This window comes from Marmota marmota, unplaced genomic scaffold, assembly GCF_001458135.2.
Source record: "Marmota marmota marmota unplaced genomic scaffold, marMar, whole genome shotgun sequence".
Lineage (NCBI taxonomy): Eukaryota > Metazoa > Chordata > Mammalia > Rodentia > Sciuridae > Marmota > Marmota marmota.
The window spans coordinates 28,619,884-28,643,028 of NW_026000026.1; the positions used below are offsets into that span (position 1 = coordinate 28,619,884).

A 23,145-nucleotide genomic window follows, 5' to 3' on the forward strand; every position below is an offset into this window, starting at 1 on the left:
GAATAGGGAGGTTCATAGTATATGAATGTTGATATGCTCTGGCAGAGTTATTTCTCATAGGTTTTTGACCTCTCCCTCTTATTTGAGGGGTCTGGGTCTATGAAATGGCCCTAGGCATGGGATTTGGATAAGGGGGACCCTTTCTTTAGAATGGTGGTATGTCTGGTAATCTTCTCAAATAAGCTAGGTCTTCTGCCTCCCATTTTTATTATTATGAAAGATACCAGTGCTTTCTTCACTAGTCTATACACTCCAGCAAGGCATGTGTTATAGATCCCATCAGGGACATAGTGAAGATGTCAATAGAAAGGTTGAGCCCATTGAAGTCCATATAACACTCTGGTCTCCTCAGTTTAATGCCAAGCGTTTTCTGGCTTAAAAAACAAGTTGATGCGGATGGTGGTGCATGCCTATAATCCCAGCTGCTTGGGAGGCCGAGGCAGGAGGATTACAAGTTCAAAGCCATCCTGGGCAACTTAACAAGACCCTGTCTCAAAACAAAAAGCACTGGGGATATAGCATATTAGTTAAGCAGCAGAGCACTTGACTAGTACATAGTCCCTGGGTTCAGTCCCCAGTACTACAAAAAACAAACAGCTGTCTACTGGAAAGACACTGGGGAAGCTGGCAGAATCAAAAGATGAGTTTAAGTACCAAGACTTTGTCAGAGTACACCCTATCTTGATGGCTCTGAGACCCTCCTAAGGCAACCCCTACTTCTTCCCAGTTTTCAAAATCCTGGGAAAGAGAATCTGATTGGGTCAGATGTGACTGTTTGGACTAGTCAGCCAAGGGAAGGAAGAGAAAAAACAGCACACAGGGAAAATAAACTAACTTGTATATGTTATGTCACCTTGGAGACGGAACCTAGAGTCTCACACATGCTAAACAAGTGCTCTGCAACTTTTTTAATTTTTTTTTTTTTTTTTTCATTTTTGAGACAGGGGCTTGCTAAGTTGCCCAGACTGGCCTAGAACTTGCAGTCTTCCTGCCTCAACCTCCCAAGTAACTGGGATTACAGGCATACACCACAGCACCCAGCTGCAAACACTCCAGTTTATGTCTACTACCATAGTAATATTTTATAATTATCCAGAGGAGAAAGCCTTTCTAAGCAAAATACCAGATTCAAGTGTCAGCATGGAAAAGAACAAAAGTTAATATATTAAAGTGTTAAGCATCTCAGCCTATTGTGGTTGCATAAGCCTATAATCCCAGCTACTTGGGAGATGAGGCAGGAGGATCTGAAGTTTGAGGCCAGCCTGGACAACTTTGTGAGATCTCGTCTCAAAAACAATAAAATAAAGGGACTGGGACTGTAGCTCAATGGTAGAGTGCCTCTGGTTTCATTCCATAGTACTATGAAATGAATAAATATTAAATTCCTCTATGATAAATGATGTCATAAAATAGTAGCCAACTGTGAGAACCTATTTGCCAGAGGTAGACAAAGAACTTTCTATAATATGTAAAGAGCATATGCAACCTGGGAGAAAAAGGTAAATAATTTATTGGAAAATTTGCAGTTCACAGAAGAAATACAAATAGTCTATAAACATACAGAAAGAAGATCAACTATATCTAGTAATCAAGGAAGTAGAGATTAAAGCCAAACAGTATTTTAGGCCTGTCGTATTGGAAATTTTGAAGAGATTGATATCAAGTATGAGCAAAAGAAGGGGATTGCAGATATTCTTCTACACAGGTTGGGGGACAGTTTGAATTGGTAAGCATAAGGGAGTTTGATTTGGCACTGTCAACCAAAATTTAAATCTTATATTATCTAGCTTCTGAGACTCTAACAGAAAAACTTTCACATGCCCAACCAAATATATATTTGTAAAAGTGTGTTCGTTACAGAATTGTTTACAATAGAAAATAAAATTTACCGAATAACCAAATTGCAAAATGTTTTCATATCCATTATGAAATTCTACACTGTCATTAAATGTGTTGTCATAGAAAGACATTATGTGAGAAAACACATTACAGATAAATATGATAGTGTAATCCCATTTTTTAAAAATATTTTTTTAGTTGTGCATGGACACAATATGTTTGTTTGTTTATTTTTATGTGGTATTGAGGATCAAACCCAGTGCTTCACACATTCGAGGCAGGTGCTCTACCACTGAGCTACAGCCCCAGCCCTTGTTTTTAAGAATTTCTATGAATACACCTGTGTGTGCTCAGATGTATTAATGCATTTTTTTAAGTCTGGAAGAAACTGCAAACTTTAACCAGTGGCTACCTACAAGGGGTATGGAAGATAAGAAAGACAGTGACAGGGAAGTTTTGCTCTACTAAGTTATTGAGCTACCTTTTACAAGGTAGCTTTATTAAATATTTATTTCCCCCAGTATTTGGGATGGAACCCAGATCATCACATGTGCTAGGCAAATACTAAATCACAGAGCTATATCCCCAGCCCTTTTAATTATTTTTAAAATTTGAGACAGGGTCTTGATAATTTGCCCAGGTGGACCTTGAATTTGTCCTGTTTCAGCCTCTTAAGTCTTTGGGATTTTAAGCCTGTATCCACATACCCCACTTTTTTTTTTTTATGTAAGAAATAAAGCTAAATGTCTGTAATATGCATTGGTGGATATATAGCATGTAGAATGAAGGAATTGCTGTTTCATTTGAACTGTGCCAGAAGACTTGTGGTCAGGTCACTATGAAAAGTCATGTCATCAAATGTTTTTTTGTTCTGGAGAGAAACTGTAGCGCAGGGCTGAACAGCTGAAAGGAACAATCTGAATACCACATGACAACTGTTTTCAGGCTAAAAGGAGACTGTGTAGCATTTCTATGAATCCCCACCATGGTTGGAAGTTCCAGGCTATGGCTTTCATCTTAGTTGCAAGCTGGAACTGTTTTGTTCACCAGCATTTGTCTTAGGAGGAAGCATTGGATTTGATTAATAGAAACACTTTGAAAAGCCACTTACTGAGGTCAAAAAGTATGCTTTAGGATTTAAGAAGAAAATAAAAAAGATAAAATATGGGTAGCTCCTGATAGGAAGGGACCAGGAGAGAGACAAGGGAGTGAAAGAGGTGGAGCCAGTATCTGTGTGTGGTGAGCCTGACTTCCTCAGGACCCATAAGACAGTTTCATTGTTGGTTACTAGGTGAAGAAGGCCTGTGCGAGTCATCTGTTAATGGGACTGAGGGTTTACATTTAAGTTGAGATGGGAACAAAAGAGCCTCTACCTTGATAAGTTGTCTCCTAATAAATGAAGCAGAGCTAAAGTCCCATGGGGACTATCAGCAACTGTGACAAGGGCTTTGGAACTCAGTGTTCCAGGAAGCAGGGGCTTCCAATTTTGCAAGGGGCAGAGAAAGCACCAGCTGACATCTTAGTTTACACTAGTTAGTACAAGGGGAAGTTCAAAAGAAATTGTGTATCTGGATGTTGTGTCCTTCGTTTTAAGAGCTGCCTTGAAAGTTAGTAAAATCCCAGAGTGTTTGGGCACTGGTGACTATTAGGAGAGAGTATGTAAAAGGGGATTCAAACCTAAAAGTGAATGAGAGTCAATATGTTCTGGAAATCCTAGGCAGCCCAGCAAAGCAAGAAAAAAATGTCAGGCGTGAGAATTGCAAAAGTAGAGACAAAATAGGAATTTTTTCACTCAAGAGAATATTGTCTTCAGAAAAGTCTAAAGACTCATTAGATAAGTTATTAGAATTAGTTATTTTAGCAAGGTTGCTGGATATAGAAGCAGCTTGAAAAAAAGGCATTTTTATACATAGGCTACAAACAGAAAAAATTAGTAACTTTTTAAAATATACCATTTGCAATAGCATCTGAAAAGTAAAGTACTTAGGCATAAATTTAACAAAATATTTATAAAAGCTTTAGAGAAAATTATAAAAATGTTTGAAGACATTAAAGGAAAATGGCTTAAGTTAGTGAAGAGATAGGATCAATGGATTAGAAGGCTCAATTTTGTAAAGATGTCAATTCTCCCCAACTGATGCATAGATTCAATGCAATTCCAATAAAAATCCCAACAGGTTTTTTGTGGAACTTGACAAGCTGATTCTAAAATTTATATGGAGGAGAAAAGATCCAAGAATAGCCAAGACATTCCCGAAGAAGAAGAACAAGGTGAGGAGACCTGCCTTACCAGATATAAAGAGTTATTATAAAATTTTAATAAGTAAGACAGTTTTATATTGGCACTGGGATAGATCTGATTGATCAGTGGAATAAAATAGAGAGCCCAGAAGCAGATCCATGTGTAAATGGAAACCTATTTATGATAGAAATGCTGCTGTCTTGGTCGGGGAAAGGATGGACTTTTCAGAAATAGTGCTGGGACAATTGGGCAATCCTCTGGGAGTATGTGAAATGAATGTTTGTCTCATCCTAGACACAAACACTGATCCCAGTTGGTGTAAACATTGAGATTTAAAGGACAGTACTAGAAAATATAGAGATCATAATGTAGGAAAATATGACCTCACAGTAGGAAAGAATTTCTAAAGTCTTAAAATATGCATAAAGGAGGTTGAGAGGTATAGCTCAGGTAGAGCACATGCCTAGCATTTGCAAGACTGTGCTTTTGTTCCCCACACTACCAAAAAAAAAAAAATGTTGATATAGGGAAAATTTGATGAATTTGACTATATAAGGTTTCAAAAATTCTGTTCATAAATAGATACCATGAAGAAAATGAGAGGCAAGCCACAAACTTGGTAAAAAGGATGAATAAGTATCCAGAATATTTAAAGAACTCCTTCAAACTGTAAAGAAAATAATCCAGTAGAATGTTGGGAAAAACTCTAGACTAGGTACTTCATGGAAGGAGAATCAGTTTTGACCAATAAACTGAGGAAGGATGATGACCCTCAATAATCAGAGAAACATATATAAAACTGTGTTTAATAAATTTCTGACCTTAGCAAATATTGATGAAGATACATATCAACAAGACCACTTTATATTGTTGGTGGGAGTATAAATACAGTAAGAAACAGTCTGGTCTTATCTGTTAAAGTTAAAGATACTCATGCCCAAAAATTCTTGATTGCTTGTAGAAGAAACATAGAAATTCATGCTTAGAGCAGGACTGTTTGTTAACTGTTAACAACCCAAATATTCATCAGTAGTAGGACAGAATAATAAATTTTGGTATAGTTACAAAATGGAGCACTACAAAGTAAAGGGAATGAACTTCAGCTACATATGACCACCTGGAAAAATCTTAACATGATGTTGAGCCAAGGGGGGAAAAAAGCAAGTCACTTACTTGATTATCATTTTTATAAAAAATAGACTGAACAATAGTAATATATTATTTAAGGAGGCAAAGTATATGGGGTTCACATATATTAAAGCAGTGTAATGATAAACATATAATGCCAAGTTTACCTATGCAAGGGGAAGGAAGAGGACATAGGAATCCAAAGAGAACTTCTAATTGAATGTTAGGCACATGTTTTAAAAATAATTGAATTAGAAAAACAATTTTTTAAAAAACTGGCATGTTTTTTTAAAAAATGAGGATTTAGCCTTGGATATAGTTAAGGCTTGAGCAAGAGATGAAATGGTGCTTGATGCCACCTACTGTTCAGAGAATATAACATCCTGCAGGCTTGTGATTCAGCTGCTCCTTCCCTACCTATGTGGGCTATGTTTTTAAAAGTAGACACTAAAAGCAATAGGATTCCCCTTATTTTCATCCCCAGCTTAGGCTCTTCAGCCTGAATCTTGCAGCTAACACTGTGTTCTCCGAGGCAAGCCCTGTCTTTTCTCTTGCTAAACAGTGGTTCCTGTTCTTCCTAACTTTCCTCTTAGGAGCCTTAGCCCACCTGGAGACCTAGTTTTTCTTCATCATGACTAGGGGAGTAAGGGATTCCAATAGGACTGTGAGGTGATGATTATTGTTATTCTGACCCTTCAGTACTGAAGACTATTTTCAAGAGTCTTGCTCTTACTATTTCTAAATTACATCACTTAGAGAAGGGGTATACAGGAATTTTAGAGAAAGAGTATGCTCCATATTGGTATTAAGGGCTTAAAAAATTGGTGTTTCATCCTGATTTAAACCAGGATGGAAACCTATGGAAATCTATGAGAAGGAAGAGAAGGCAAACTATGGGTGATTTAGGAAATTCCAGTCTTTAGTATGGTCTCTGTTCCATGTACAAGAGTCCAGCCCAGGAAACTTTCTCCCTTTCATGTATTGACAGAATTGGGGCAAAGGGAATTGCCCCCTTAGTAAAATGACATGCATAACTTCCAGAATTTTAACTCTGAAAAGAAAATCCCTTGAGTAATTGAAGTCAGATGGATTATGAGACTCTGATTCCCCTTATTTTGAGGTCTTTCAGTTTAATTTTTTCTACTACTATCATGGTGGTTATATTTGTTCCTTCTTAAAGCACTTGTTTCCATCTGGCAAAATTGGTTCTCATTGGGCTGGCATTTCCTTCATTTTTTTTATTTTATCTTTTTTTTTTTTTTTTTTTTATAAAGCCAGAAATCTAAAAGTCATTTTTCATTCCTGGCTTTCTCTACTTGGGCAGTTTTCCTTCTGTCAACAAATCTAGTAATTCTAACTCTAGAGTATACCTTAAATGATTCCATCTCCCTGTTCTATCTTTCCCTGCCACCACTTCATGCTTCAATTCTTGTCTCTACACCGTTATTTTCCACGTAGCAATTGGAGTGAGTAAATTGAGTCACATTTTTAAAACCTTCAGTAGTTTCCTCACACTTGAAATCCAAACTTTATTCACAGACCTACATGTAAATGAATAATCTGACCTTAAGTTCCATCTCCTCCCATTCCTACTGTTATCGCCACCAACCTCACCAAGTGTGTGATACCTTCACTGACCTTTAGTTCCTCACACAGGCAAGCCTTCTCCTGCCTTTGGGTCATCACAAGTGCTGTTCGCTGTGCCTGGAATACTGTCTTCCACACTCATCCTTCCTTATGAACACCTACCCTTAATCTAAATATGGCCCTTTCTGATACTTTATCTCTAATAGTGTCCTGTTCTTTCATAGTATTTATCATGATGTGTAATTATATATTTGTTTTATCTGTTTAATGTCTGTCTTTCACCCACAAGTTTATATTGTGTATATGCTTGATCCACCACTGTTTGCTCTGTACCTAGCCTAACAGGTACACAATATGTATTTGTTGAAAAAATGAAAGAAAAATAATACATGAACCATAATTTACTAATTATGTTCTCCTACTGCTGAATACTAAGGTTGTTCTCAGTTTTGGGTTATTCTGAGTAATGATTAAGTAAATGATTTGAACATAGAGATTTTTATTTCCTTAGATTAAATTCTGAGAAGTTAAATTACTAGGTCAAAAGATTATGACTCTTTTCAAGGCTAATAAAATATACTTTCAAATCACTTCTCAGAAAGATTGTCTAGGTTGGAATTTTAAACTATTTTCCCTTTTTGTTTTCTTAGTTTTAAATAAATAGAACGTAAGAAGCGAACTGTTTGAATAAAATTTAGCTTGCCACTCTTGTAAAACTCATTTATTGAATGCTTATTTTGTGCCACATGTAAGATTATCTCATTTATTCTTGTGGCAGGTGTAATTATCGCAGGGTCACATATGAAGAAACTTGAGCCTAGAAAGGTTAACAGGCTTACTCAAGCTGATACAACCTAAGCTGTCTTGTGTCAAAACATTTTATGCTTGCCCACATACCTCCCTGTGCTATCTAAATTACATTTGCTCTAAAACTGCTGCAACAGTGTCACTTTACCCAACTCTACTTCCCAGCTGCTACATCCATGTGAATGCCCTCCCTCCCACCGATTAGTCCTTGCTTTCTTGCTTCATGATGCTATAGGATGGGGTGCCATGCCCCTCTATGAGAGACCTAAAGAGAGCCTAAATCAGCCCTCCTGTTGGGTTCACTGAGATGCATGAGGATGAATGGCCCATTTTTTTCTGTTATGTACCCCATTACTATTACAAGGTGGTTTATTTCGACCCAGCATTGTAACAGGCCCTAATCAAATAGTATCATAAAAAAAGTATGCTATGCTTATAGTAGCAGGAATGGCACTTCACCTCCTGGGGATTCTTGGTATTAATTCTGAGGGGCTTGCAGTTGTTTAGAGGAGAGGAGCATTCTCTCTGTTAGACTGTAAGTATTCACCTGAGTCTAGGCCTCATCCCCAGAGTAAAGGTAGAACTTGCTGCCAGGTCAGGTTTGGTGAGAGTCTGTACGTTTACTGTTTATCCCTTTTTAAAGTCCTCTAATTTCTCTTACCTTTTCAGGCTCTCCCTGCTTGTCCTATCCAGGCCACCTGTGAGGCTGCCTCCAAAGAGGAAAACAAGGAAAAAAATCGTTATGTAAACATCTTGCCTTGTGAGTGTTTGTTGGGTTTGGTGTTGGGGGGGATTATAACCTGAAATTAATCTCTGACCAGATTTTCTGAGGATGGAAAGAATCACGGGAGGGTGATAGCTAGACTAGGGTCAAGACTTCAGGCTGAAAAATCCATTACATGGCTTCTCTTGCCACCCCACAGGGTCACTTGGGCTGGTTCATCAAGATTTTTGTTGCAGACTTAAAGTTTTAGGAGGCCAGAGAGAAAAGTTTAATAGGACCAGACAGGAAGTAGGTTATTGGGGTGTTGTTTTATTGTAATGCTCATTGAAAGAAATTCCAATACAGAGTTTTCTTTATACCCCTTCCCAGAGTTAGTCTTTGCTCATCAGTTGATCTACAATCTAAAAATATTTTTGTAGCCCAGTAGTCTCCAGAATGGAACATGCATAATCCAGGCAGGTATAAGAGGAAGATATTTGAACTTGATTTTATATTGCTTTTTAAAAAATTTATCCTTCTAAAATTTTTATATTTTAGGGTCATAGTTATGTTAGCTTTTATGCATAATTTATCAGTAAATGAACATATGTTGGAGATGCATGCTCAAATTTTTATTGGTTACATATGGGACCCAAAAAATTAAGACCACTCTACTAGACATTTACAGCCACTTATTTGTATACTTATATATGTATATACATAAATGTATTTGCTATATATTTTAAAAATATAATTGGTATATTGTACACATTGAACTTTTTGCGGGGGGGTGGTGGAAGGGGGACGGTGCTGGGGATTGAACCCAGGGCTTCCTGTACATGAGGCAAATGTTATACCACTGAGCTAGATCCCCAAACCCCTTTCTTTTTTCTTTTTACCTTATATATTATCAGTTCATCTGTCAAACAATTTCCTTTTTATCAATTGGTTAGTATTTCATACAGTGGGTATATGTGAGTATGTATTCCCTGATGATAGTTGTGTTTAAGAATTTGGGATCTTAAAAATATGTTGGAATGACATCTTTATACATCAGTATTTCAGTACACATAAGACTGCAGATGTCTCAGCTGACCTAAACAATTGCATCAGAGAGAAATAAAATTGGATTTACTGGAATAGTAATTGTTGGATTTTTCCTAGATGACCACTCTAGAGTCCACCTGACACCTGTTGAAGGGGTTCCGGATTCTGATTACATCAATGCTTCATTCATCAATGTAAGGAACTCATGCTTTTCTCATTTATCTCCCTGAAAGACCATTGTCTACCATCTGTTGGGTTTTTTCCCAGCTGTATGTTAGGAGGGATATTTGCCATTTTTCCTTAAGTCTGATTTTTTTTAAAAGACCAAATATTTTAAAAATATATCTCAGTTTTTATCTTCCAGTGATTAGAAACATTTGCCCAAACTTAAATTCTTCTCAGTACAAATTTTAATAGGCTTCCTATTGCTGACTCTGCATATGTCCATCTCTGAGTTATAATGCTTTCTCCTTCTGTGTTCAGAAGCACATCTATGCTGCCCTTGTTTAAACTGGAATAGAAAATGGCTTCTCAGATTTAGGCCCCTTCTTCTATTTGGCCTCTGACTTGTAGACTTGTGTTTCATATCATTACCTTGGTATGACCTGGCATCCCATCGAAACGTCCTCCTTCACTGCCCATTGTATTGCTGTCTAAAAGGGGAAGAGGATGATTCACAACCCTTAAAATGATTTTTCACTTTCCTATGACTTCTCAAGTGAGTACCATATGTAAGTTATTAGGTTGAAAGTTGTAACTGGAACAGTAAGGACTAAAAAAAGAAAGTTAATGCAGTTTTAGTTTTTCAGAGGTTCCTTATCTGTTGAGTGGCCTCTCCAGGCTCCTTTGCTTCTTGTCTCCCACTGCCTTTCTTGGGAAACCTATTCTCAAAACACTTGGAGCTATTCCCAGAATGTTTTGCATTGGGTAAAACATCCTCAAAAAAAGTAATAATAAGCTAGGGCATGGTGATATGAGTCTGTTCCCCGCTACTTGGGAGGCTGAGGTGAGAGTTTCTACTTGAGCCCAGGAGTTTCAGACCTGAGCAATATAGTGAGACCCCCCCATAGCTACGTAAAGAAATAAAACAACCCTTTGTTCTTCTCAGAGTAGGCCCAGCTTCATCCCTGCAATTACCTCATATGCTTCTGTCTTGGAAGGTTCTTACCCAGTAACACTAAAACATACATTATGGGCTGCTGATAAAACATCAGAAACATAGTCTAGCCTAGGAGTTGTTATTTTAATATCCTTATACCAGTATTCCCTAATAATTTTTTGAAAAGACTATTTATACTGTTTGCAGTTTGTAATCTTGTTTTTATCCTCAAAGCTAATCTCTTGGGAATTTCTGTAATGGAAATTCTCATTAATTGCCTGGACCTTTTCACAAGGAAGGCCTTGTTAACTGGTTCAGGGTTAGACTAGAGAATTTCATTCCTATTAACTTTTTGTTCTCACTTTATTCTCCCGCCTCCCAGGGCTACCAGGAAAAAAACAAATTCATTGCTGCACAAGGTAAAGTAATGACAACATTTTATTCTTGGTCTTAACCGTGATCTCCAGTGGATTTGGGGTTTCCCCTATTCCAAAGACTGAATGGATTAACGAGAATGCAGTAGCTTTTCTGTAGTTTTATTACTATTTAAAAGAAATGAAACCCACCTCACAGGTTACAACTAAGGGCTTTCATTCATCTTGATGACTTGATATCCAGGGATCCTTTAAAAGAGGTTCTTTTGCCCAGGCACTGTGGTAAACACCTGTAATCCCAGCAGCTTGGGAGGCTGAGGCAAGAAGATCACAAGTTCAGCATGGGCAACTTAGTGACCCTTAGCAATGTAGACCCTATTTCAAAATTTAAAAATATAACAATAATAAAAGAACTGGGAGTGTAGCTCGATGGTAAAGTGCCCCTAAGTTCAATCCACAGTACCAAGGGTTTAAAAAAAAAGAGGGGGGGGGAGTGAGTAATTGATGTTAATGTGGTCCACTGACTTATTCAGTTATTTATTGACCATATCTTATATAATAGACACTGGCCTAAGTGATGGGGCTATGGAGGGAATGAAACAATATAAAGTCTCTGCCTTTTTGGAGCATTTAGTTGGTAAAGTTTGCGGCAAGTAAACATATTAACAGAAATGTGAATAAGTGACTATGCTGTTCATTATAATGGCCACTTAGCCACATGTGGCCATTTAAGATTAAATTTTAAGTTTGATATAGCTTGCCTATTGTGTGAGGTTCTAAGTTCCATTTCCAGCACCTCAAAAAAAAAAAAAAAAACCCACACTACATTAAATTTTAATTAATAAAATTTAAAGTTTGTTTCTTGATTGTGTACTAAGACTTATTGATCTTTTGTTTTAAGGCTCAATAGCTACATGTTGCTAGAGGCTACTGTGTTAGTGCAGATATAAAACATTTCCGTAATTGCAGAAAGTTCTATCAGATGATAAAAAAGATACAAACTAAAACAGATGTAGCAATGAAATAAGGTAGTCAGGGAAAGCCTCAGAAACTCCTTGTTACAGCAGCCTCCCCTGGGGCCTACCTATTGCCTGACAAGGCTCTGCTTTCCCTCCCTCTGTATACAGCCACCTCTTAGTTCAGACTATTTCATTTTGGGTGGGGATGTTGCTCAGTGGTAGAGCACACTCAAGGCCCTGGATTCAATCCCTAGCACACACAAAAAAAGTAAAAAATAAAAAATAAAATTTGTTTTTATTTTTACTAAAGGGAATACTTGGAGTAATAAAAGGCAGAGAAGGAAAAAAATTAAAAAGTGAAAAGAATCAAGAAAACTGGATATATATAAATATATCCATGGCTTTTGTACCATGGATTATTCAGGAAATAAAGAAAAAGAATTTAAGAAAGTCAAAGGGAACGTAAAACTTGTAAACAAACAAATTTATGCTCATACTTGCAGTCTCAGAACTGGGGAGACTGAGGTGGTAGAATCACTTCACTAGTTTCAGACTAGCCTGGACAACATAGCAGGGCCCTTTCTCATAAACAAATATAAATCAACAACAATTTTCTCCCCTTTCTTCTTTAGTTTTGTGGTCTAATGCCTCTGAGGCAATGTTTTTAATCTGTTGGCTCCTGGTAGGTGCTCTAATCCCTTATAAAGGTCCTCTCCCTCAGTCAGGCAGCCATGCACAATGTGCCCTTCTCCCCATCTTCCCAATAAAATTGGATCCCAGTTTTGAGTTAAGGTAATATTTGTTACTTCCATTTTCATGAGTATACATATATTCACAACTGAAACGTGGAATACTGTGTTGTTTTGTACATTTTGCCCCTTCTTTTTTGGGAATTAATGATTGCACTTTTTCATAGTCATTTATTCTCCCTCCTTCCCTCCCTTTCTTTTTTTTTTTTTTTTGGAGAGGGGGGTGGTGCTGGGGATTGAACCCAGGGCCTTGTGCATGTGAGGCAAGTACTCTACCAACTGAGCTATAACCCCAGCCCCCATTCTTTATTTATTTTTATTTATACATGACAGCGGAATGCATTACAATTTTTATTACATAAATAGAGCACAACTTTTCATATCTCTGGTTGTATACAAAGTATATTCACACCAATTTGTGACTTCATACATGTACTTTGGATAATAATGATCATCACATTCCACCATCATTTCTAACCCCATGCCCCGTCCCTTCACCTCTAACCCCTCTGCCTTTTCTAGAGTTCGACTATTCCTCCCATGTTCCCTCTCCCACTATGAATAAGCCTCCTTATATCAAAAAAGGTATACTCATAAACTGCTGGTGGGACTGCAAATTGGTGCAACCAATATGGAAAGCAGTATGGAAATTTCTTGGAAAATTGGGACTGGACCACCGTTTGAACCAGCTATCTCTCTCCTCGGTCTGTACCCAAAGGACTTAAAAACAGCATACTACAGGGCCACAGCCACATCATGTTTATAGCAGCACAATTCACAACAGCTAAACTATAGCACCAACCTAGTTGCCCTTCAATAGATGAGTGGATTAAAAAAAATGTGGCATATACACACAATGGAATATTACTCAGCAATAAAAGAGAATAAAATCATGACATTTGTCGGTGAATGGATGGAGTTAGAGAAGATAATGCTAAGTGAAGTTAGCCAATCCCAAAAAACCAAATGCCAAATGTTTTCTTTGATATAAGGAGGCTTAGTCATTTACCTTTTTAATATGCCTACCTCTGATTTTTCCCCTAAACTTTTTTGCAATGCTGGTGATCAGTCCCAGGGCCTTGCACACACTAGGCATCCCCTAAAATCATTATTAGAAGTATATATATTTCCTCTCAGTACTTTCAGATACACAAGGTTTAATTTAAAAAAAAAAAAATTAATTTAAATTCCTTCTGGAGCCTTCCTTGGCTCCATGTTGGATTGGTTGTCAGAGGCTCTCTAGCCTCCTAAGTCTCCTAAAGCTTCCCTTTACAAACACTCTGGGAATTTCATTAGTCTCTGTTAGGTCCCATTTCTTTCTCTCTTTGTTACCTGATAATTGTTTAGAATCTTCTTGTAAATTTTGAATTCCAGCCTAGACAAGTCACTCATCTTTGGGGCTGAAAACGTTCACTTCAGCATGATAGGAAGGAGTAAATGTCACATCAAGCATCTAGCCTACTATCTGGACCATAATGTAGGTATTCAGTAAGCAGTCATGATTTCTAATCCATAACTTTAATATCCTTGAGAGACACTGTGTTCTGTTATGTTTTGACAGCTTCTTGCCTCCAATCATGGTCAAGTGCCTGGCACATACATGGTGGTTACAAGGGAAACATTCAACTTTTAGGTAGCTGGGTTGGATATTTAGCTGAAAACATGGACATAGGATTTCAAAAGCCAGAAATGGATCTTCCTAATTTCTTAGCACCTTTCTTCCCTTTAGTGTGTGTGTGTGTGTGTGTGTGTGTGTGTGTGTGTGTGTGTTTTTAATCTTTGCTGTTGGCTACTTTAGGACCAAAAGAAGAAACAGTAAATGATTTCTGGAGGATGATCTGGGAACAAAACACAGCCACCATCGTCATGGTGACCAACCTAAAAGAGCGAAAAGAGGTGAGTGGAGAAATTATATAAGGGGGGTCTTGATATGGATGTGGCCAGCAGAAGGGCTACTCTCTGGAGCTCTGAGTTGGAGCCTGGCTATCTATTCTTTGTGGCTGTTGTGCCATGGATCATTCAGGCAAACACAAGCTGATGTGTGTACTAGACTCTTCTATGGCCTGGAAGCCTCAGATGAACTTAGGGGGGCTAGGACAGATTCCCACATCTGGTAGTCAAACAGCTTGCTCTGGTTCTAAAATAACTTGGAAGGAAGACATAGGCCTTTAGTTAAGGGAAAACCACAGAGGCTATTCTCCCGTAGTTTCTCAAGTCCCTTATTCCCCTGGTTTCCTATCCCATCTCCTGAGGCCTTTAGGTATATCCTAAAGTTGACAGAGGGACCTGTGCGAACTGACACCCTGAAGGAATGCAGAACAACCTGAGGCTTGGGGCCTGGTCCTGTAGTCAGATTTCTGATTGCTCCTTTTCCTTGTGTGGCTGCCACGTCTACTCCTGGCCTTACCCAGCATCATCAGTGGGTCACAGCCAGTGCCAGTTCTGGGTTCTATATCAAGTCCCAGAGAAGAATCCCCATTTGTGGCAATATTTCTCAAGGATGGCCTTTGAATCACCTTGCTCACCGTCCTGGGGTGTTTAAGGGTTGATCAGCAGCTTCCCAGTGCCTAAGAGGGATAGTGCTAGGACTGGGCTTTAGTTTAGATTCCTTCAAATAGACCTCTGATTCTTTAAAGCTGCCGAAGACTCGGTGAACAGAGAAGGCCTTAGACCTCTCATAGCAGGTTTATAGTCTGCCATAGTCCATCTTGGTGGCCCTCTCATATCAGACTGCTGGCTCCAGGAGTTCAGACAGGCTTGCCCCTAAATCCTGATCTGGGATATTGTGGAAGGACAGATTTTATAAATAAAATTACTTCAGATTTGCCCTGAATTGAAGGGGTGAGTGTGGGAAAGATAAGTATGGGACTGATGCTCTGTGAAGAGATTATGGAAGCTGAGGAATTTGATAAAAGGAAGTTAGAATGAATAAGCCCACAGCTTCCCGAGGTGAAAATAGAGGTGCTAGGGCTTTCTGGGGACTTCATTATGGCCCTTTGCATCAGCCAGGGGCAATCTGAGATGAGGGGGTATATGTCTATTTCTTTCCAGTGTAAGTGTGCCCAGTACTGGCCAGATCAAGGCTGTTGGACCTATGGGAATATCCGTGTGTCTGTAGAGGATGTGACTGTCCTGGTGGACTACACAGTACGAAAGTTCTGCATTCAGCAGGTACTGTCTCCCGCCTCCTTTCCCAGTCTTGTTTAGGATCAGCTAACCACTGAGAGGATGGGAACAGGCTATTGTCCCCACTCCTATCCAATATGGTCAAGAATCACTAAGTGTGCGATATGTTTAAGTCTGAAACCAGAGATCTGACCTTCAGAGAGCTTCTCAGACCTTAAGAGGACAATGTTTTCATGACTTGGGAGTAAAGTATCAACTGATGTGGAGTTTGATCCAAGATATGACCAAGCACTATGGAGTAGGGGATTGGGAGGTAGCATAATCTGCCAGGTACTAGAGTCACCTTTCCTACTTCAAAGGCTTCTGATGACAAGGACCAGGTGGGCATATTCTTGGCACTCCAGAGCAACCGTGGAGTCCTGAGCCAAAGTTGCCTTTAGCTGAAGAGCCTGTGGTGCTTTGGAAAGGGCCTTGGTTCTGACCTTGCCATTTACTCATTCTGAAGCCTTGATAGGTCATTGAAGTTCTCTTGAGTTTTACCTTCCACACCTATAGGTTGAGAATAATATTAACAGCCCTGCCTAACTCATGGAGTTACTAGGAGTTACTAGGAAGATTCTCTGGCCATGGTCAGAACTTTTCTGGATATACTCTCTCTTTCTCATTGTAACTGACAATCATTGTTGTACCTTCCCTCCCGTGAGATGCCCAGTCCTGGTTATCAAGGCCAACATAAAAGATTTCCTCATTTCACAGGTGGGTGATGTGACCAACAGAAAACCACAGCGCCTCATCACTCAGTTCCATTTTACCAGCTGGCCAGACTTTGGGGTGCCTTTCACCCCGATCGGCATGCTCAAGTTCCTCAAGAAAGTGAAGGCCTGTAACCCTCAGTATGCAGGGGCTATTGTGGTCCACTGCAGGTCAGTATGTCCTGACTCTTTGCTCCCCACATTCTGCCCACTTGGCCAGAGCAGGAAACAGCATAGGGTCCCTGGCTGAGGAAGGTGGCATAGAGAACATGAGCACTAGGGCCCCAGGGGGGAGCACCAAGAGAGACTCTTCAAGTTCTACTGCTGGTAGAGAATATGACTTGAGAAAAGAGGGAAGGAAGAGCAGTCCTCCAAGGTTGGTAGTGGGGAGACCCTGCTGTGGAGCTGGAGTATGTGATGACCATGTATCCTTGCAGCTTCAGATTCAGAGTTCTTAATGCTGATAGCTAGAGATCAGAAAGTCAGGGAAGAGTGGAGTTTCTGGTTCCAAGAGAGTCCTAACTCCCTCCCCTTCAGAATTAGAATTTAGAGGCCTAGAAAAAAGAGCCCCAGCCTTTGTTGTCCTCCCTGCCTCCTCCAGTAAGGCATACTGTTCATCCCAGTAACCATCCTCTGCCCTCTGGCTACAGTGCAGGTGTAGGGCGTACTGGTACCTTTGTCGTCATTGATGCCATGCTGGACATGATGCATACAGAGCGGAAGGTGGATGTATATGGCTTTGTGAGCCGAATCCGGGCCCAGCGCTGCCAGATGGTGCAAACAGATGTGAGTAATCTGTGGGTGAAGGTGGCGGTAGGTTTTTTCCTGGGGCTAAAATATCTGCCTATCTCAAGGGCTCACTCAGTCTCCCAGGTTATTGTAAATGATCGTCATTATACAGTGTGATGAAGAGCCCTTATAAATTATCTACTCAGCCATGCTCGGTGGCACATACCCGTAATCCTAGCAGCCTGGGAAGCTGAGGCAAGGAGGATCATGAGTTCAAGTACTGCCTCAGCAATTTAGTGAGGCCCTGTCTCAAAAAAATAAAAGAACTGGGAATGTGGCTTAAGCACCCCTGGGTTCAATTCCTGATACCAAAACAAAGTGCTTAAAGAGAATACAAGCTGGGTGCGGTGATTTATGCCTATAATTCTAGCTATTCAGGAGGCTGAGGTAGCAGGATCTCAAGTATGAGACCAGTTTGGTAATTTTGCAAGACCCTGTCTCAAAAAAGGATTGGGGACATAACTCAGTTGTAGAGCACCCCTCACCTCTGGGTTCAATCCCTAGTATCAAAAGAAAGCAAGCAAGCACAGAGGAGGTTTTGACTTTGGGTATGGGCATGTCAGGAAGGCAGCTGTCATTTCACTGGTCTTTAAAAGATAAGGGAACATGGGCTGGGGATATAGCTCAGTTTGTAGAGTGCTTGCCTCACATGCACAAGACCCTGGGTTCAATCCCCAGCACCACAAAAAAAAAAAAAAAGGAACAGTCCTTGAGGAAAGCAAGTGAGTCATGATGTAGCTCAGCCACATCCAAGAAAAGGAATGAGATGGGCTTTGTGGCCAGGGCACAGCATGAGGAGGGAAGCTGTCAGGAGGCTGGGCATTACAGATTATCACAGACTTTATGTATCTCTACTTCTGACAGTCCTTTCAAACTTGAATCTGCCCTCTCAGAATGAGAAGTGTTGCATGTGTCCCCCTCACTAAGCTTCCACCATCCCCAAGGCAGATAGGAATACTGCCTTCCAAGCTAACCACCACCAGAAGGACTCATGCATTTCAAGTCCTGCTTCTCTGAGTAAGGGCAGTAAGAGGAATCATTTTGTCCCTGCTAGGATCAAAAGAAAAGAAAAATGGTCTGGGGATGGGAGGGATGATGTGGTATCATTAGGACTGTGTTGTCTATAACTGAGAACTTGGCATCATCTGTGTTTCAGATGCAGTATGTTTTTATATACCAAGCCCTTCTGGAGCATTATCTCTATGGGGATACAGAACTGGAAGTGACCTCTCTAGAAACCCACCTGCAAAAAATTTACAACAAAATTCCAGGGACCAGCAACAATGGATTGGAAGAAGAGTTTAAGGTGAGTTGGTACTAGATGACCAACTCCAGATTGAAGGGTCCATTTGGTCTGGGAATTGTGGGTCTGGGTAAATGACTCCTTGTGCATTTGCCCGCAGATGGTAAGACCCCTGGTGAGGCATGCCAGTGGTTTAAGGAAGTGGCCCTTTCAGCTCCTGTTATTCTCAACTCATCTTCCTTGTTAGGAGTCACTTCAGTTTTGTTTAGGGGGAAAGAAAAACAGGTAACAATGTTTTTTGTTTTGTTTTGTTTAAAAAAAAAAAAAAAAAAAAAAAGCCCACAGGTGATTATATATAGCCAGGGCAAAATTTTTCTGTAAGGACCAGATAATAAATATTTTAGAGTTTGTAGACCATACAGTCTCTGTCCCAACTGCTTACTACTGCTATTGTAGCACCAAAGCAGGCATAGACAGATTGTGAACAAATGAGTAGGGCTGTTTCTATAAGACTTTATTTATAGGCAGCAGTCTGGATTTAGCCTATGGATCTTAGATTGCTGACTGCTACTGAATGCCATTAGATAATGTTTCTCAACACATAAGGCCTGTGTCAGGGCTGTGTAGCTCACTGGTAGATCATGTACTTAGTATTCATGAGATCCTGAGTTTAATCCTTTCCACCAAAAGCATCCCAAGTCATGCTCTCATCAATGAAAAGTGCTCCCAGAAGCAAGTGATTTGTAGTTTCAGGTGAGAATGACACCTTTCCTTAAAAGCAGTTCTTCTCATACTATGGTGTATACACTGGGGATCCTGACAGATACAGGTTCTGATTCAGCAAGTCTGAGTTAGATCCTGACACTTTGCATTTGACATTCTGCATTTCTAACAAAATGGGGACAATGCTGATGATGTATGGGCTACACTTTGAGTAGCAAGGATCAGGAAGAATATGAGGGGAAGAGGGGATACACATTTGGATAAGTTTTTCTAAGAAGTCTAAGACTACCTCTGGGGGTAGAACAGCAAGGTGGGCATCGGGTGGGCCTAGTTCCTTCTTCATACTGGAATCCTAGCTCCAGATCATAAAGTTCTAGGCCAAAGGAATCCCAGAAGAACTCATACAACAGCCTGGAAGGGGTTGTCTCTCAGTGGTAGAGCGCTCACCTAACATGGGCGGGACCCAGGTTCGATCCTTAGCACCACATAAAAATAAAGGCATGGTGTTGTGTCCATCTACACCTAGAAAATAAATATTAAAAAAAAAAAAAAAGAGCCTGGAAGGCAGTATTTACTAAACACTGACTTGACTTGTTCCTGAGCTTAAAGAAAGAAACAGTGTTCCAACAAAAACATGTAGAAATGGAGATCAGGGCCCTAGGGGAAGAACAGAGTGCTGACAAGGACCCTGGAGATGCAGGCCCGGTGACAGGCAGTCTTGTTAGGTGTAGTTACTTGGGTCAATAATATTCTACTTCCCTTCCTCATTCAGAAGTTAACATCAATCAAAATCCAGAATGACAAGATGCGGACTGGAAACCTTCCAGCCAACATGAAGAAGAACAGAGTTTTACAGATCATTCCATGTAAGTGCCCTATCCCCTAATTCTTTCCACCCTTTCTACTTCTCAGGGACTAATTAATGATTGGTTTGGAGACAAGAATCAGGGCATTACCTCTTGATGCTCCCAGTGCTTTAATGGCCCCTGTAAATAAAATATCATAAAGAGGCAAAGCCTTTCTTTCTCCTGGGCAAAAAACAAGCTTGCCCTTGCCCAGCTGGGATTACATCTGTTAAGGGCCAAGGGCAGGAGCAGTGGAAAGAAAGAGATTGGGCATGTTGGTGAGCTACCAGCCACTGTTCTTCCTGCAGATGAATTCAACAGAGTGATCATTCCAGTTAAGCGAGGTGAAGAGAACACAGACTATGTGAATGCATCCTTCATTGATGTAAGTGTTGGCTGTGCCTGAGCTCCCAGCACCCCATAGAAATTCCCTGGACTTAACAGTGCTTCCCTCACAAATCTCCCTGGGAGGATCTTATTTGAATCAGTCAGCAATTACTGAATTCTGATACCTTCCCACCCACCTAGCTTACTAGGTTTGTCCAGCCCCAAAGAATAGAAGGTGGGCAAAACATAGTGCACTCCAGTGTGATACCTAAAGTGAAACTTTACCACACACTCATCTAGGCTAAAAAAACTGACCTGACCTTTCCCATTCCTGTTCTTCTCATCCTAGCTCCAGCACCCCTTTCCTTTCCCCAGAGTTTGATCTTTGGCCACTGGGGAGCTCTGCCTGGGATGGATTTGCCTCCAGCAGCTCCTATCCTTTCCTAGTGTCTTTGTCTCATTGCCTCCCAGAAAGGCCCATCTTTTCCATTCACCCCTCCCTGATTATACCACCTCGTCCCTGTAATTGACCTGTCTGTATAGGGCTACCGGCAGAAGGACTCTTACATTGCCAGCCAGGGCCCTCTTCTCCACACAATTGAAGACTTCTGGCGTATGATCTGGGAGTGGAAATCATGTTCCATCGTGATGCTAACAGAACTGGAGGAGAGAGGCCAGGTGAGTTCAAAAAGGGCCTGGGCTGTGAGAGAGACAGTGTGAACAAGTGTGTGTATAGGGGTAGGGGTAGGCTAGAAGGTAGTTCTTAATTTTTACTTTGATTATACTGTCCACAAAGCCATTTTCAGACTTATTATCTAGTCTGTTAGGGTCTGAGCTATCATCAGCTTCTCCCAGGACTGGAAAGCAAAACAGTTCCCACCCTTTCACTTTTCTCCAGAATACAGCCCCCAGCCTAGCCTTTGCACACATTCTCTGCACCCAACCCCCCCAGGCAGGGCAGAACCGGCAAGAGGAGGGATACAGAGCCAGTCCAGGGCATGGTGAGTGTCTCTAAGAAGGGGTCACCTCTTCTGGCTAAATGAAAGAAAACAATAGAATTTGAGAAATAACAAAAGCAAGAAATGTACAGCTTAAATTTCATTAATAAGGAAATGGAGTTTTCCCCCTAGAAACATGTGCCCTTTTTTGGCTGAGTAGGTGATTTAAGAGGGATAAAGCCAGAGGACAAAGTGACCCAGTGCCAGACCAGCCATGATTCACAGGCTTAACAAGGAAGTCTTAAAAAAAAAAAAAAAAAAAAAAAAAACACTCCCTCAAGTCAGTTAAAAAGTGTTGTCTGGGGACTCAGAGGTCCCCCAGAGCTCCCAGGGAATAGAAGAAATCTCACCACTACTACTGATTCAGTCATGCCACCTCCATGGGGCACTCTCATCTCAGGGATTCTCCCTCTAACTCTCATTACTGGCAGCCAGTCTGTGCTTCCACTGTGCTTATTCTTTTTTTTTTTTTTTTTTTTTTAAGAGAGAGAGAATTTTTTAATATTTGTGTTTTAGTTTTCGGTGGACACAACATCTTTTTTTTTCTGTGGTGCTGAGGATCAAACCCAGCACCCTGTGCATGCCAGGCCAGCGTGCTACCGCTTGAGCCACATCCCCAGCCCACTTATTCTTTTTTTTTTTTTTTTTTTTTAATTTTTTTAATATTTATTTTTTAGTTTTTTTCAGCGGACACAACATCTTTGTATGTGGTGCTGAGGATCGAACCCGGGGCCACACGCACGCCAGGCGAGTGCGCTACCGCTTGAGCCACATCCCCAGCCCAGCCCACTTATTCTTATAAACACTCTTTCTGTTGAGGTTATACAGTGAAGTAATTGGGTGCTTCTTTAGGCCTGGGATGTTATGTAACAAGGATCAGAATCAATAAAATGATCCTGGAGAAGCTAGCAAGGCTTGGTAGGAAAGTTTCTCCTAAGCTATAATGAAGAATTGAGACTTTTTAAAGCACTTTAAGAGTCTTTGACAAATCCAGTTTGTGGTGTGTTTTTTTGTTTGTTTTTGTTTTTGTTTGTTCTGTTTTTAATCCCTTGGTAACACCAGGAGAACAGTGAGGAGAAATGGGCAAGCCAGAAGCAGAGGGGAACTATGGAAGTTTTATTGATGGCTTGAACTCTGCTGAGCTGGTCAGAGAGAGTGGAGAGGTGAGGAGGGCCCAATAGGAAAAGAGTTAAGCACAGCACCCACTCAGGAGTCACTGAGTTTGTTGTCAATTAAAAATTAAAAACATTAAGCATGTTTTACATTGGTTCCAAGCAGTTAGTTCCCATTCTGTGCTTGTGCAGTTTATTTAACTTTGATACAGGCTTCATACCTGTATCAATACCCCAACATTTCATTATGTCAGGTTTGTAGTTTGTGGGTTTTTGTTTTTTGCTCAATCATTTCACTCAGTAGCTAGTCTTCCCAGGCTTGTATTATGTACCAAATTGACAGGCATCCCTCATAGATCTTTGTCTATTATTAGTAACAAGATTGATGAAATGGGAGGTTTGGTTAAGTCCTTGGCCTTGCACTCAAGAAAACATGCACTGAGTAACAAAGGCCAACTGGGACAGAAGTGGCTGTGTTATCAGGGCCTAGTGCATGTCTGCTAGCCCTCTGATAGCCACAAGGGGATATGTGGATTAGACCAGAGCTTTACATGTTTTTCCCCATTCCGTCTGCAGGTGAATGATGGGAAGGCCCAAAGAATAGGCAGAAGAGCTAGAATAGGAAGCTCAGAGACATCTCTTGGTCCACTGCCCTATAATGAAATGTAGCTCAGTGAATATCTCTGACCCTGTCTA

General features: G+C 40.4%; 1 protein-coding gene across 7 annotated transcripts in view; it reads left to right on the forward strand.

Annotated features, from left to right (window-relative positions):
* The window catches only part of Ptpra (protein tyrosine phosphatase receptor type A), a 122,849-nt gene that overhangs the window by 87,632 nt on the left and 12,072 nt on the right, over positions 1 to 23,145 (forward strand). For 5 of the 7 annotated variants that reach the window (XM_015482273.2, XM_048811214.1, XM_015482281.2 and 2 more), the window contains 11 exons: positions 8,273 to 8,363; positions 9,471 to 9,547; positions 10,835 to 10,871; positions 14,333 to 14,430; positions 15,586 to 15,705; positions 16,417 to 16,583; positions 17,063 to 17,198; positions 18,358 to 18,507; positions 19,940 to 20,033; positions 20,321 to 20,397; positions 20,883 to 21,017. In XM_015482273.2, coding sequence (XP_015337759.1) covers positions 8,273 to 8,363; positions 9,471 to 9,547; positions 10,835 to 10,871; positions 14,333 to 14,430; positions 15,586 to 15,705; positions 16,417 to 16,583; positions 17,063 to 17,198; positions 18,358 to 18,507; positions 19,940 to 20,033; positions 20,321 to 20,397; positions 20,883 to 21,017 — 1,182 coding nt within the window. Of the gene's footprint in view, positions 1 to 4,016; positions 4,111 to 8,272; positions 8,364 to 9,470; positions 9,548 to 10,834; positions 10,872 to 14,332; positions 14,431 to 15,585; positions 15,706 to 16,416; positions 16,584 to 17,062; positions 17,199 to 18,357; positions 18,508 to 19,939; positions 20,034 to 20,320; positions 20,398 to 20,882; positions 21,018 to 23,145 lie in introns of all 7 variants that reach the window. The other 2 variants (XM_048811216.1, XM_048811215.1) reach the window with 1 other exon arrangement.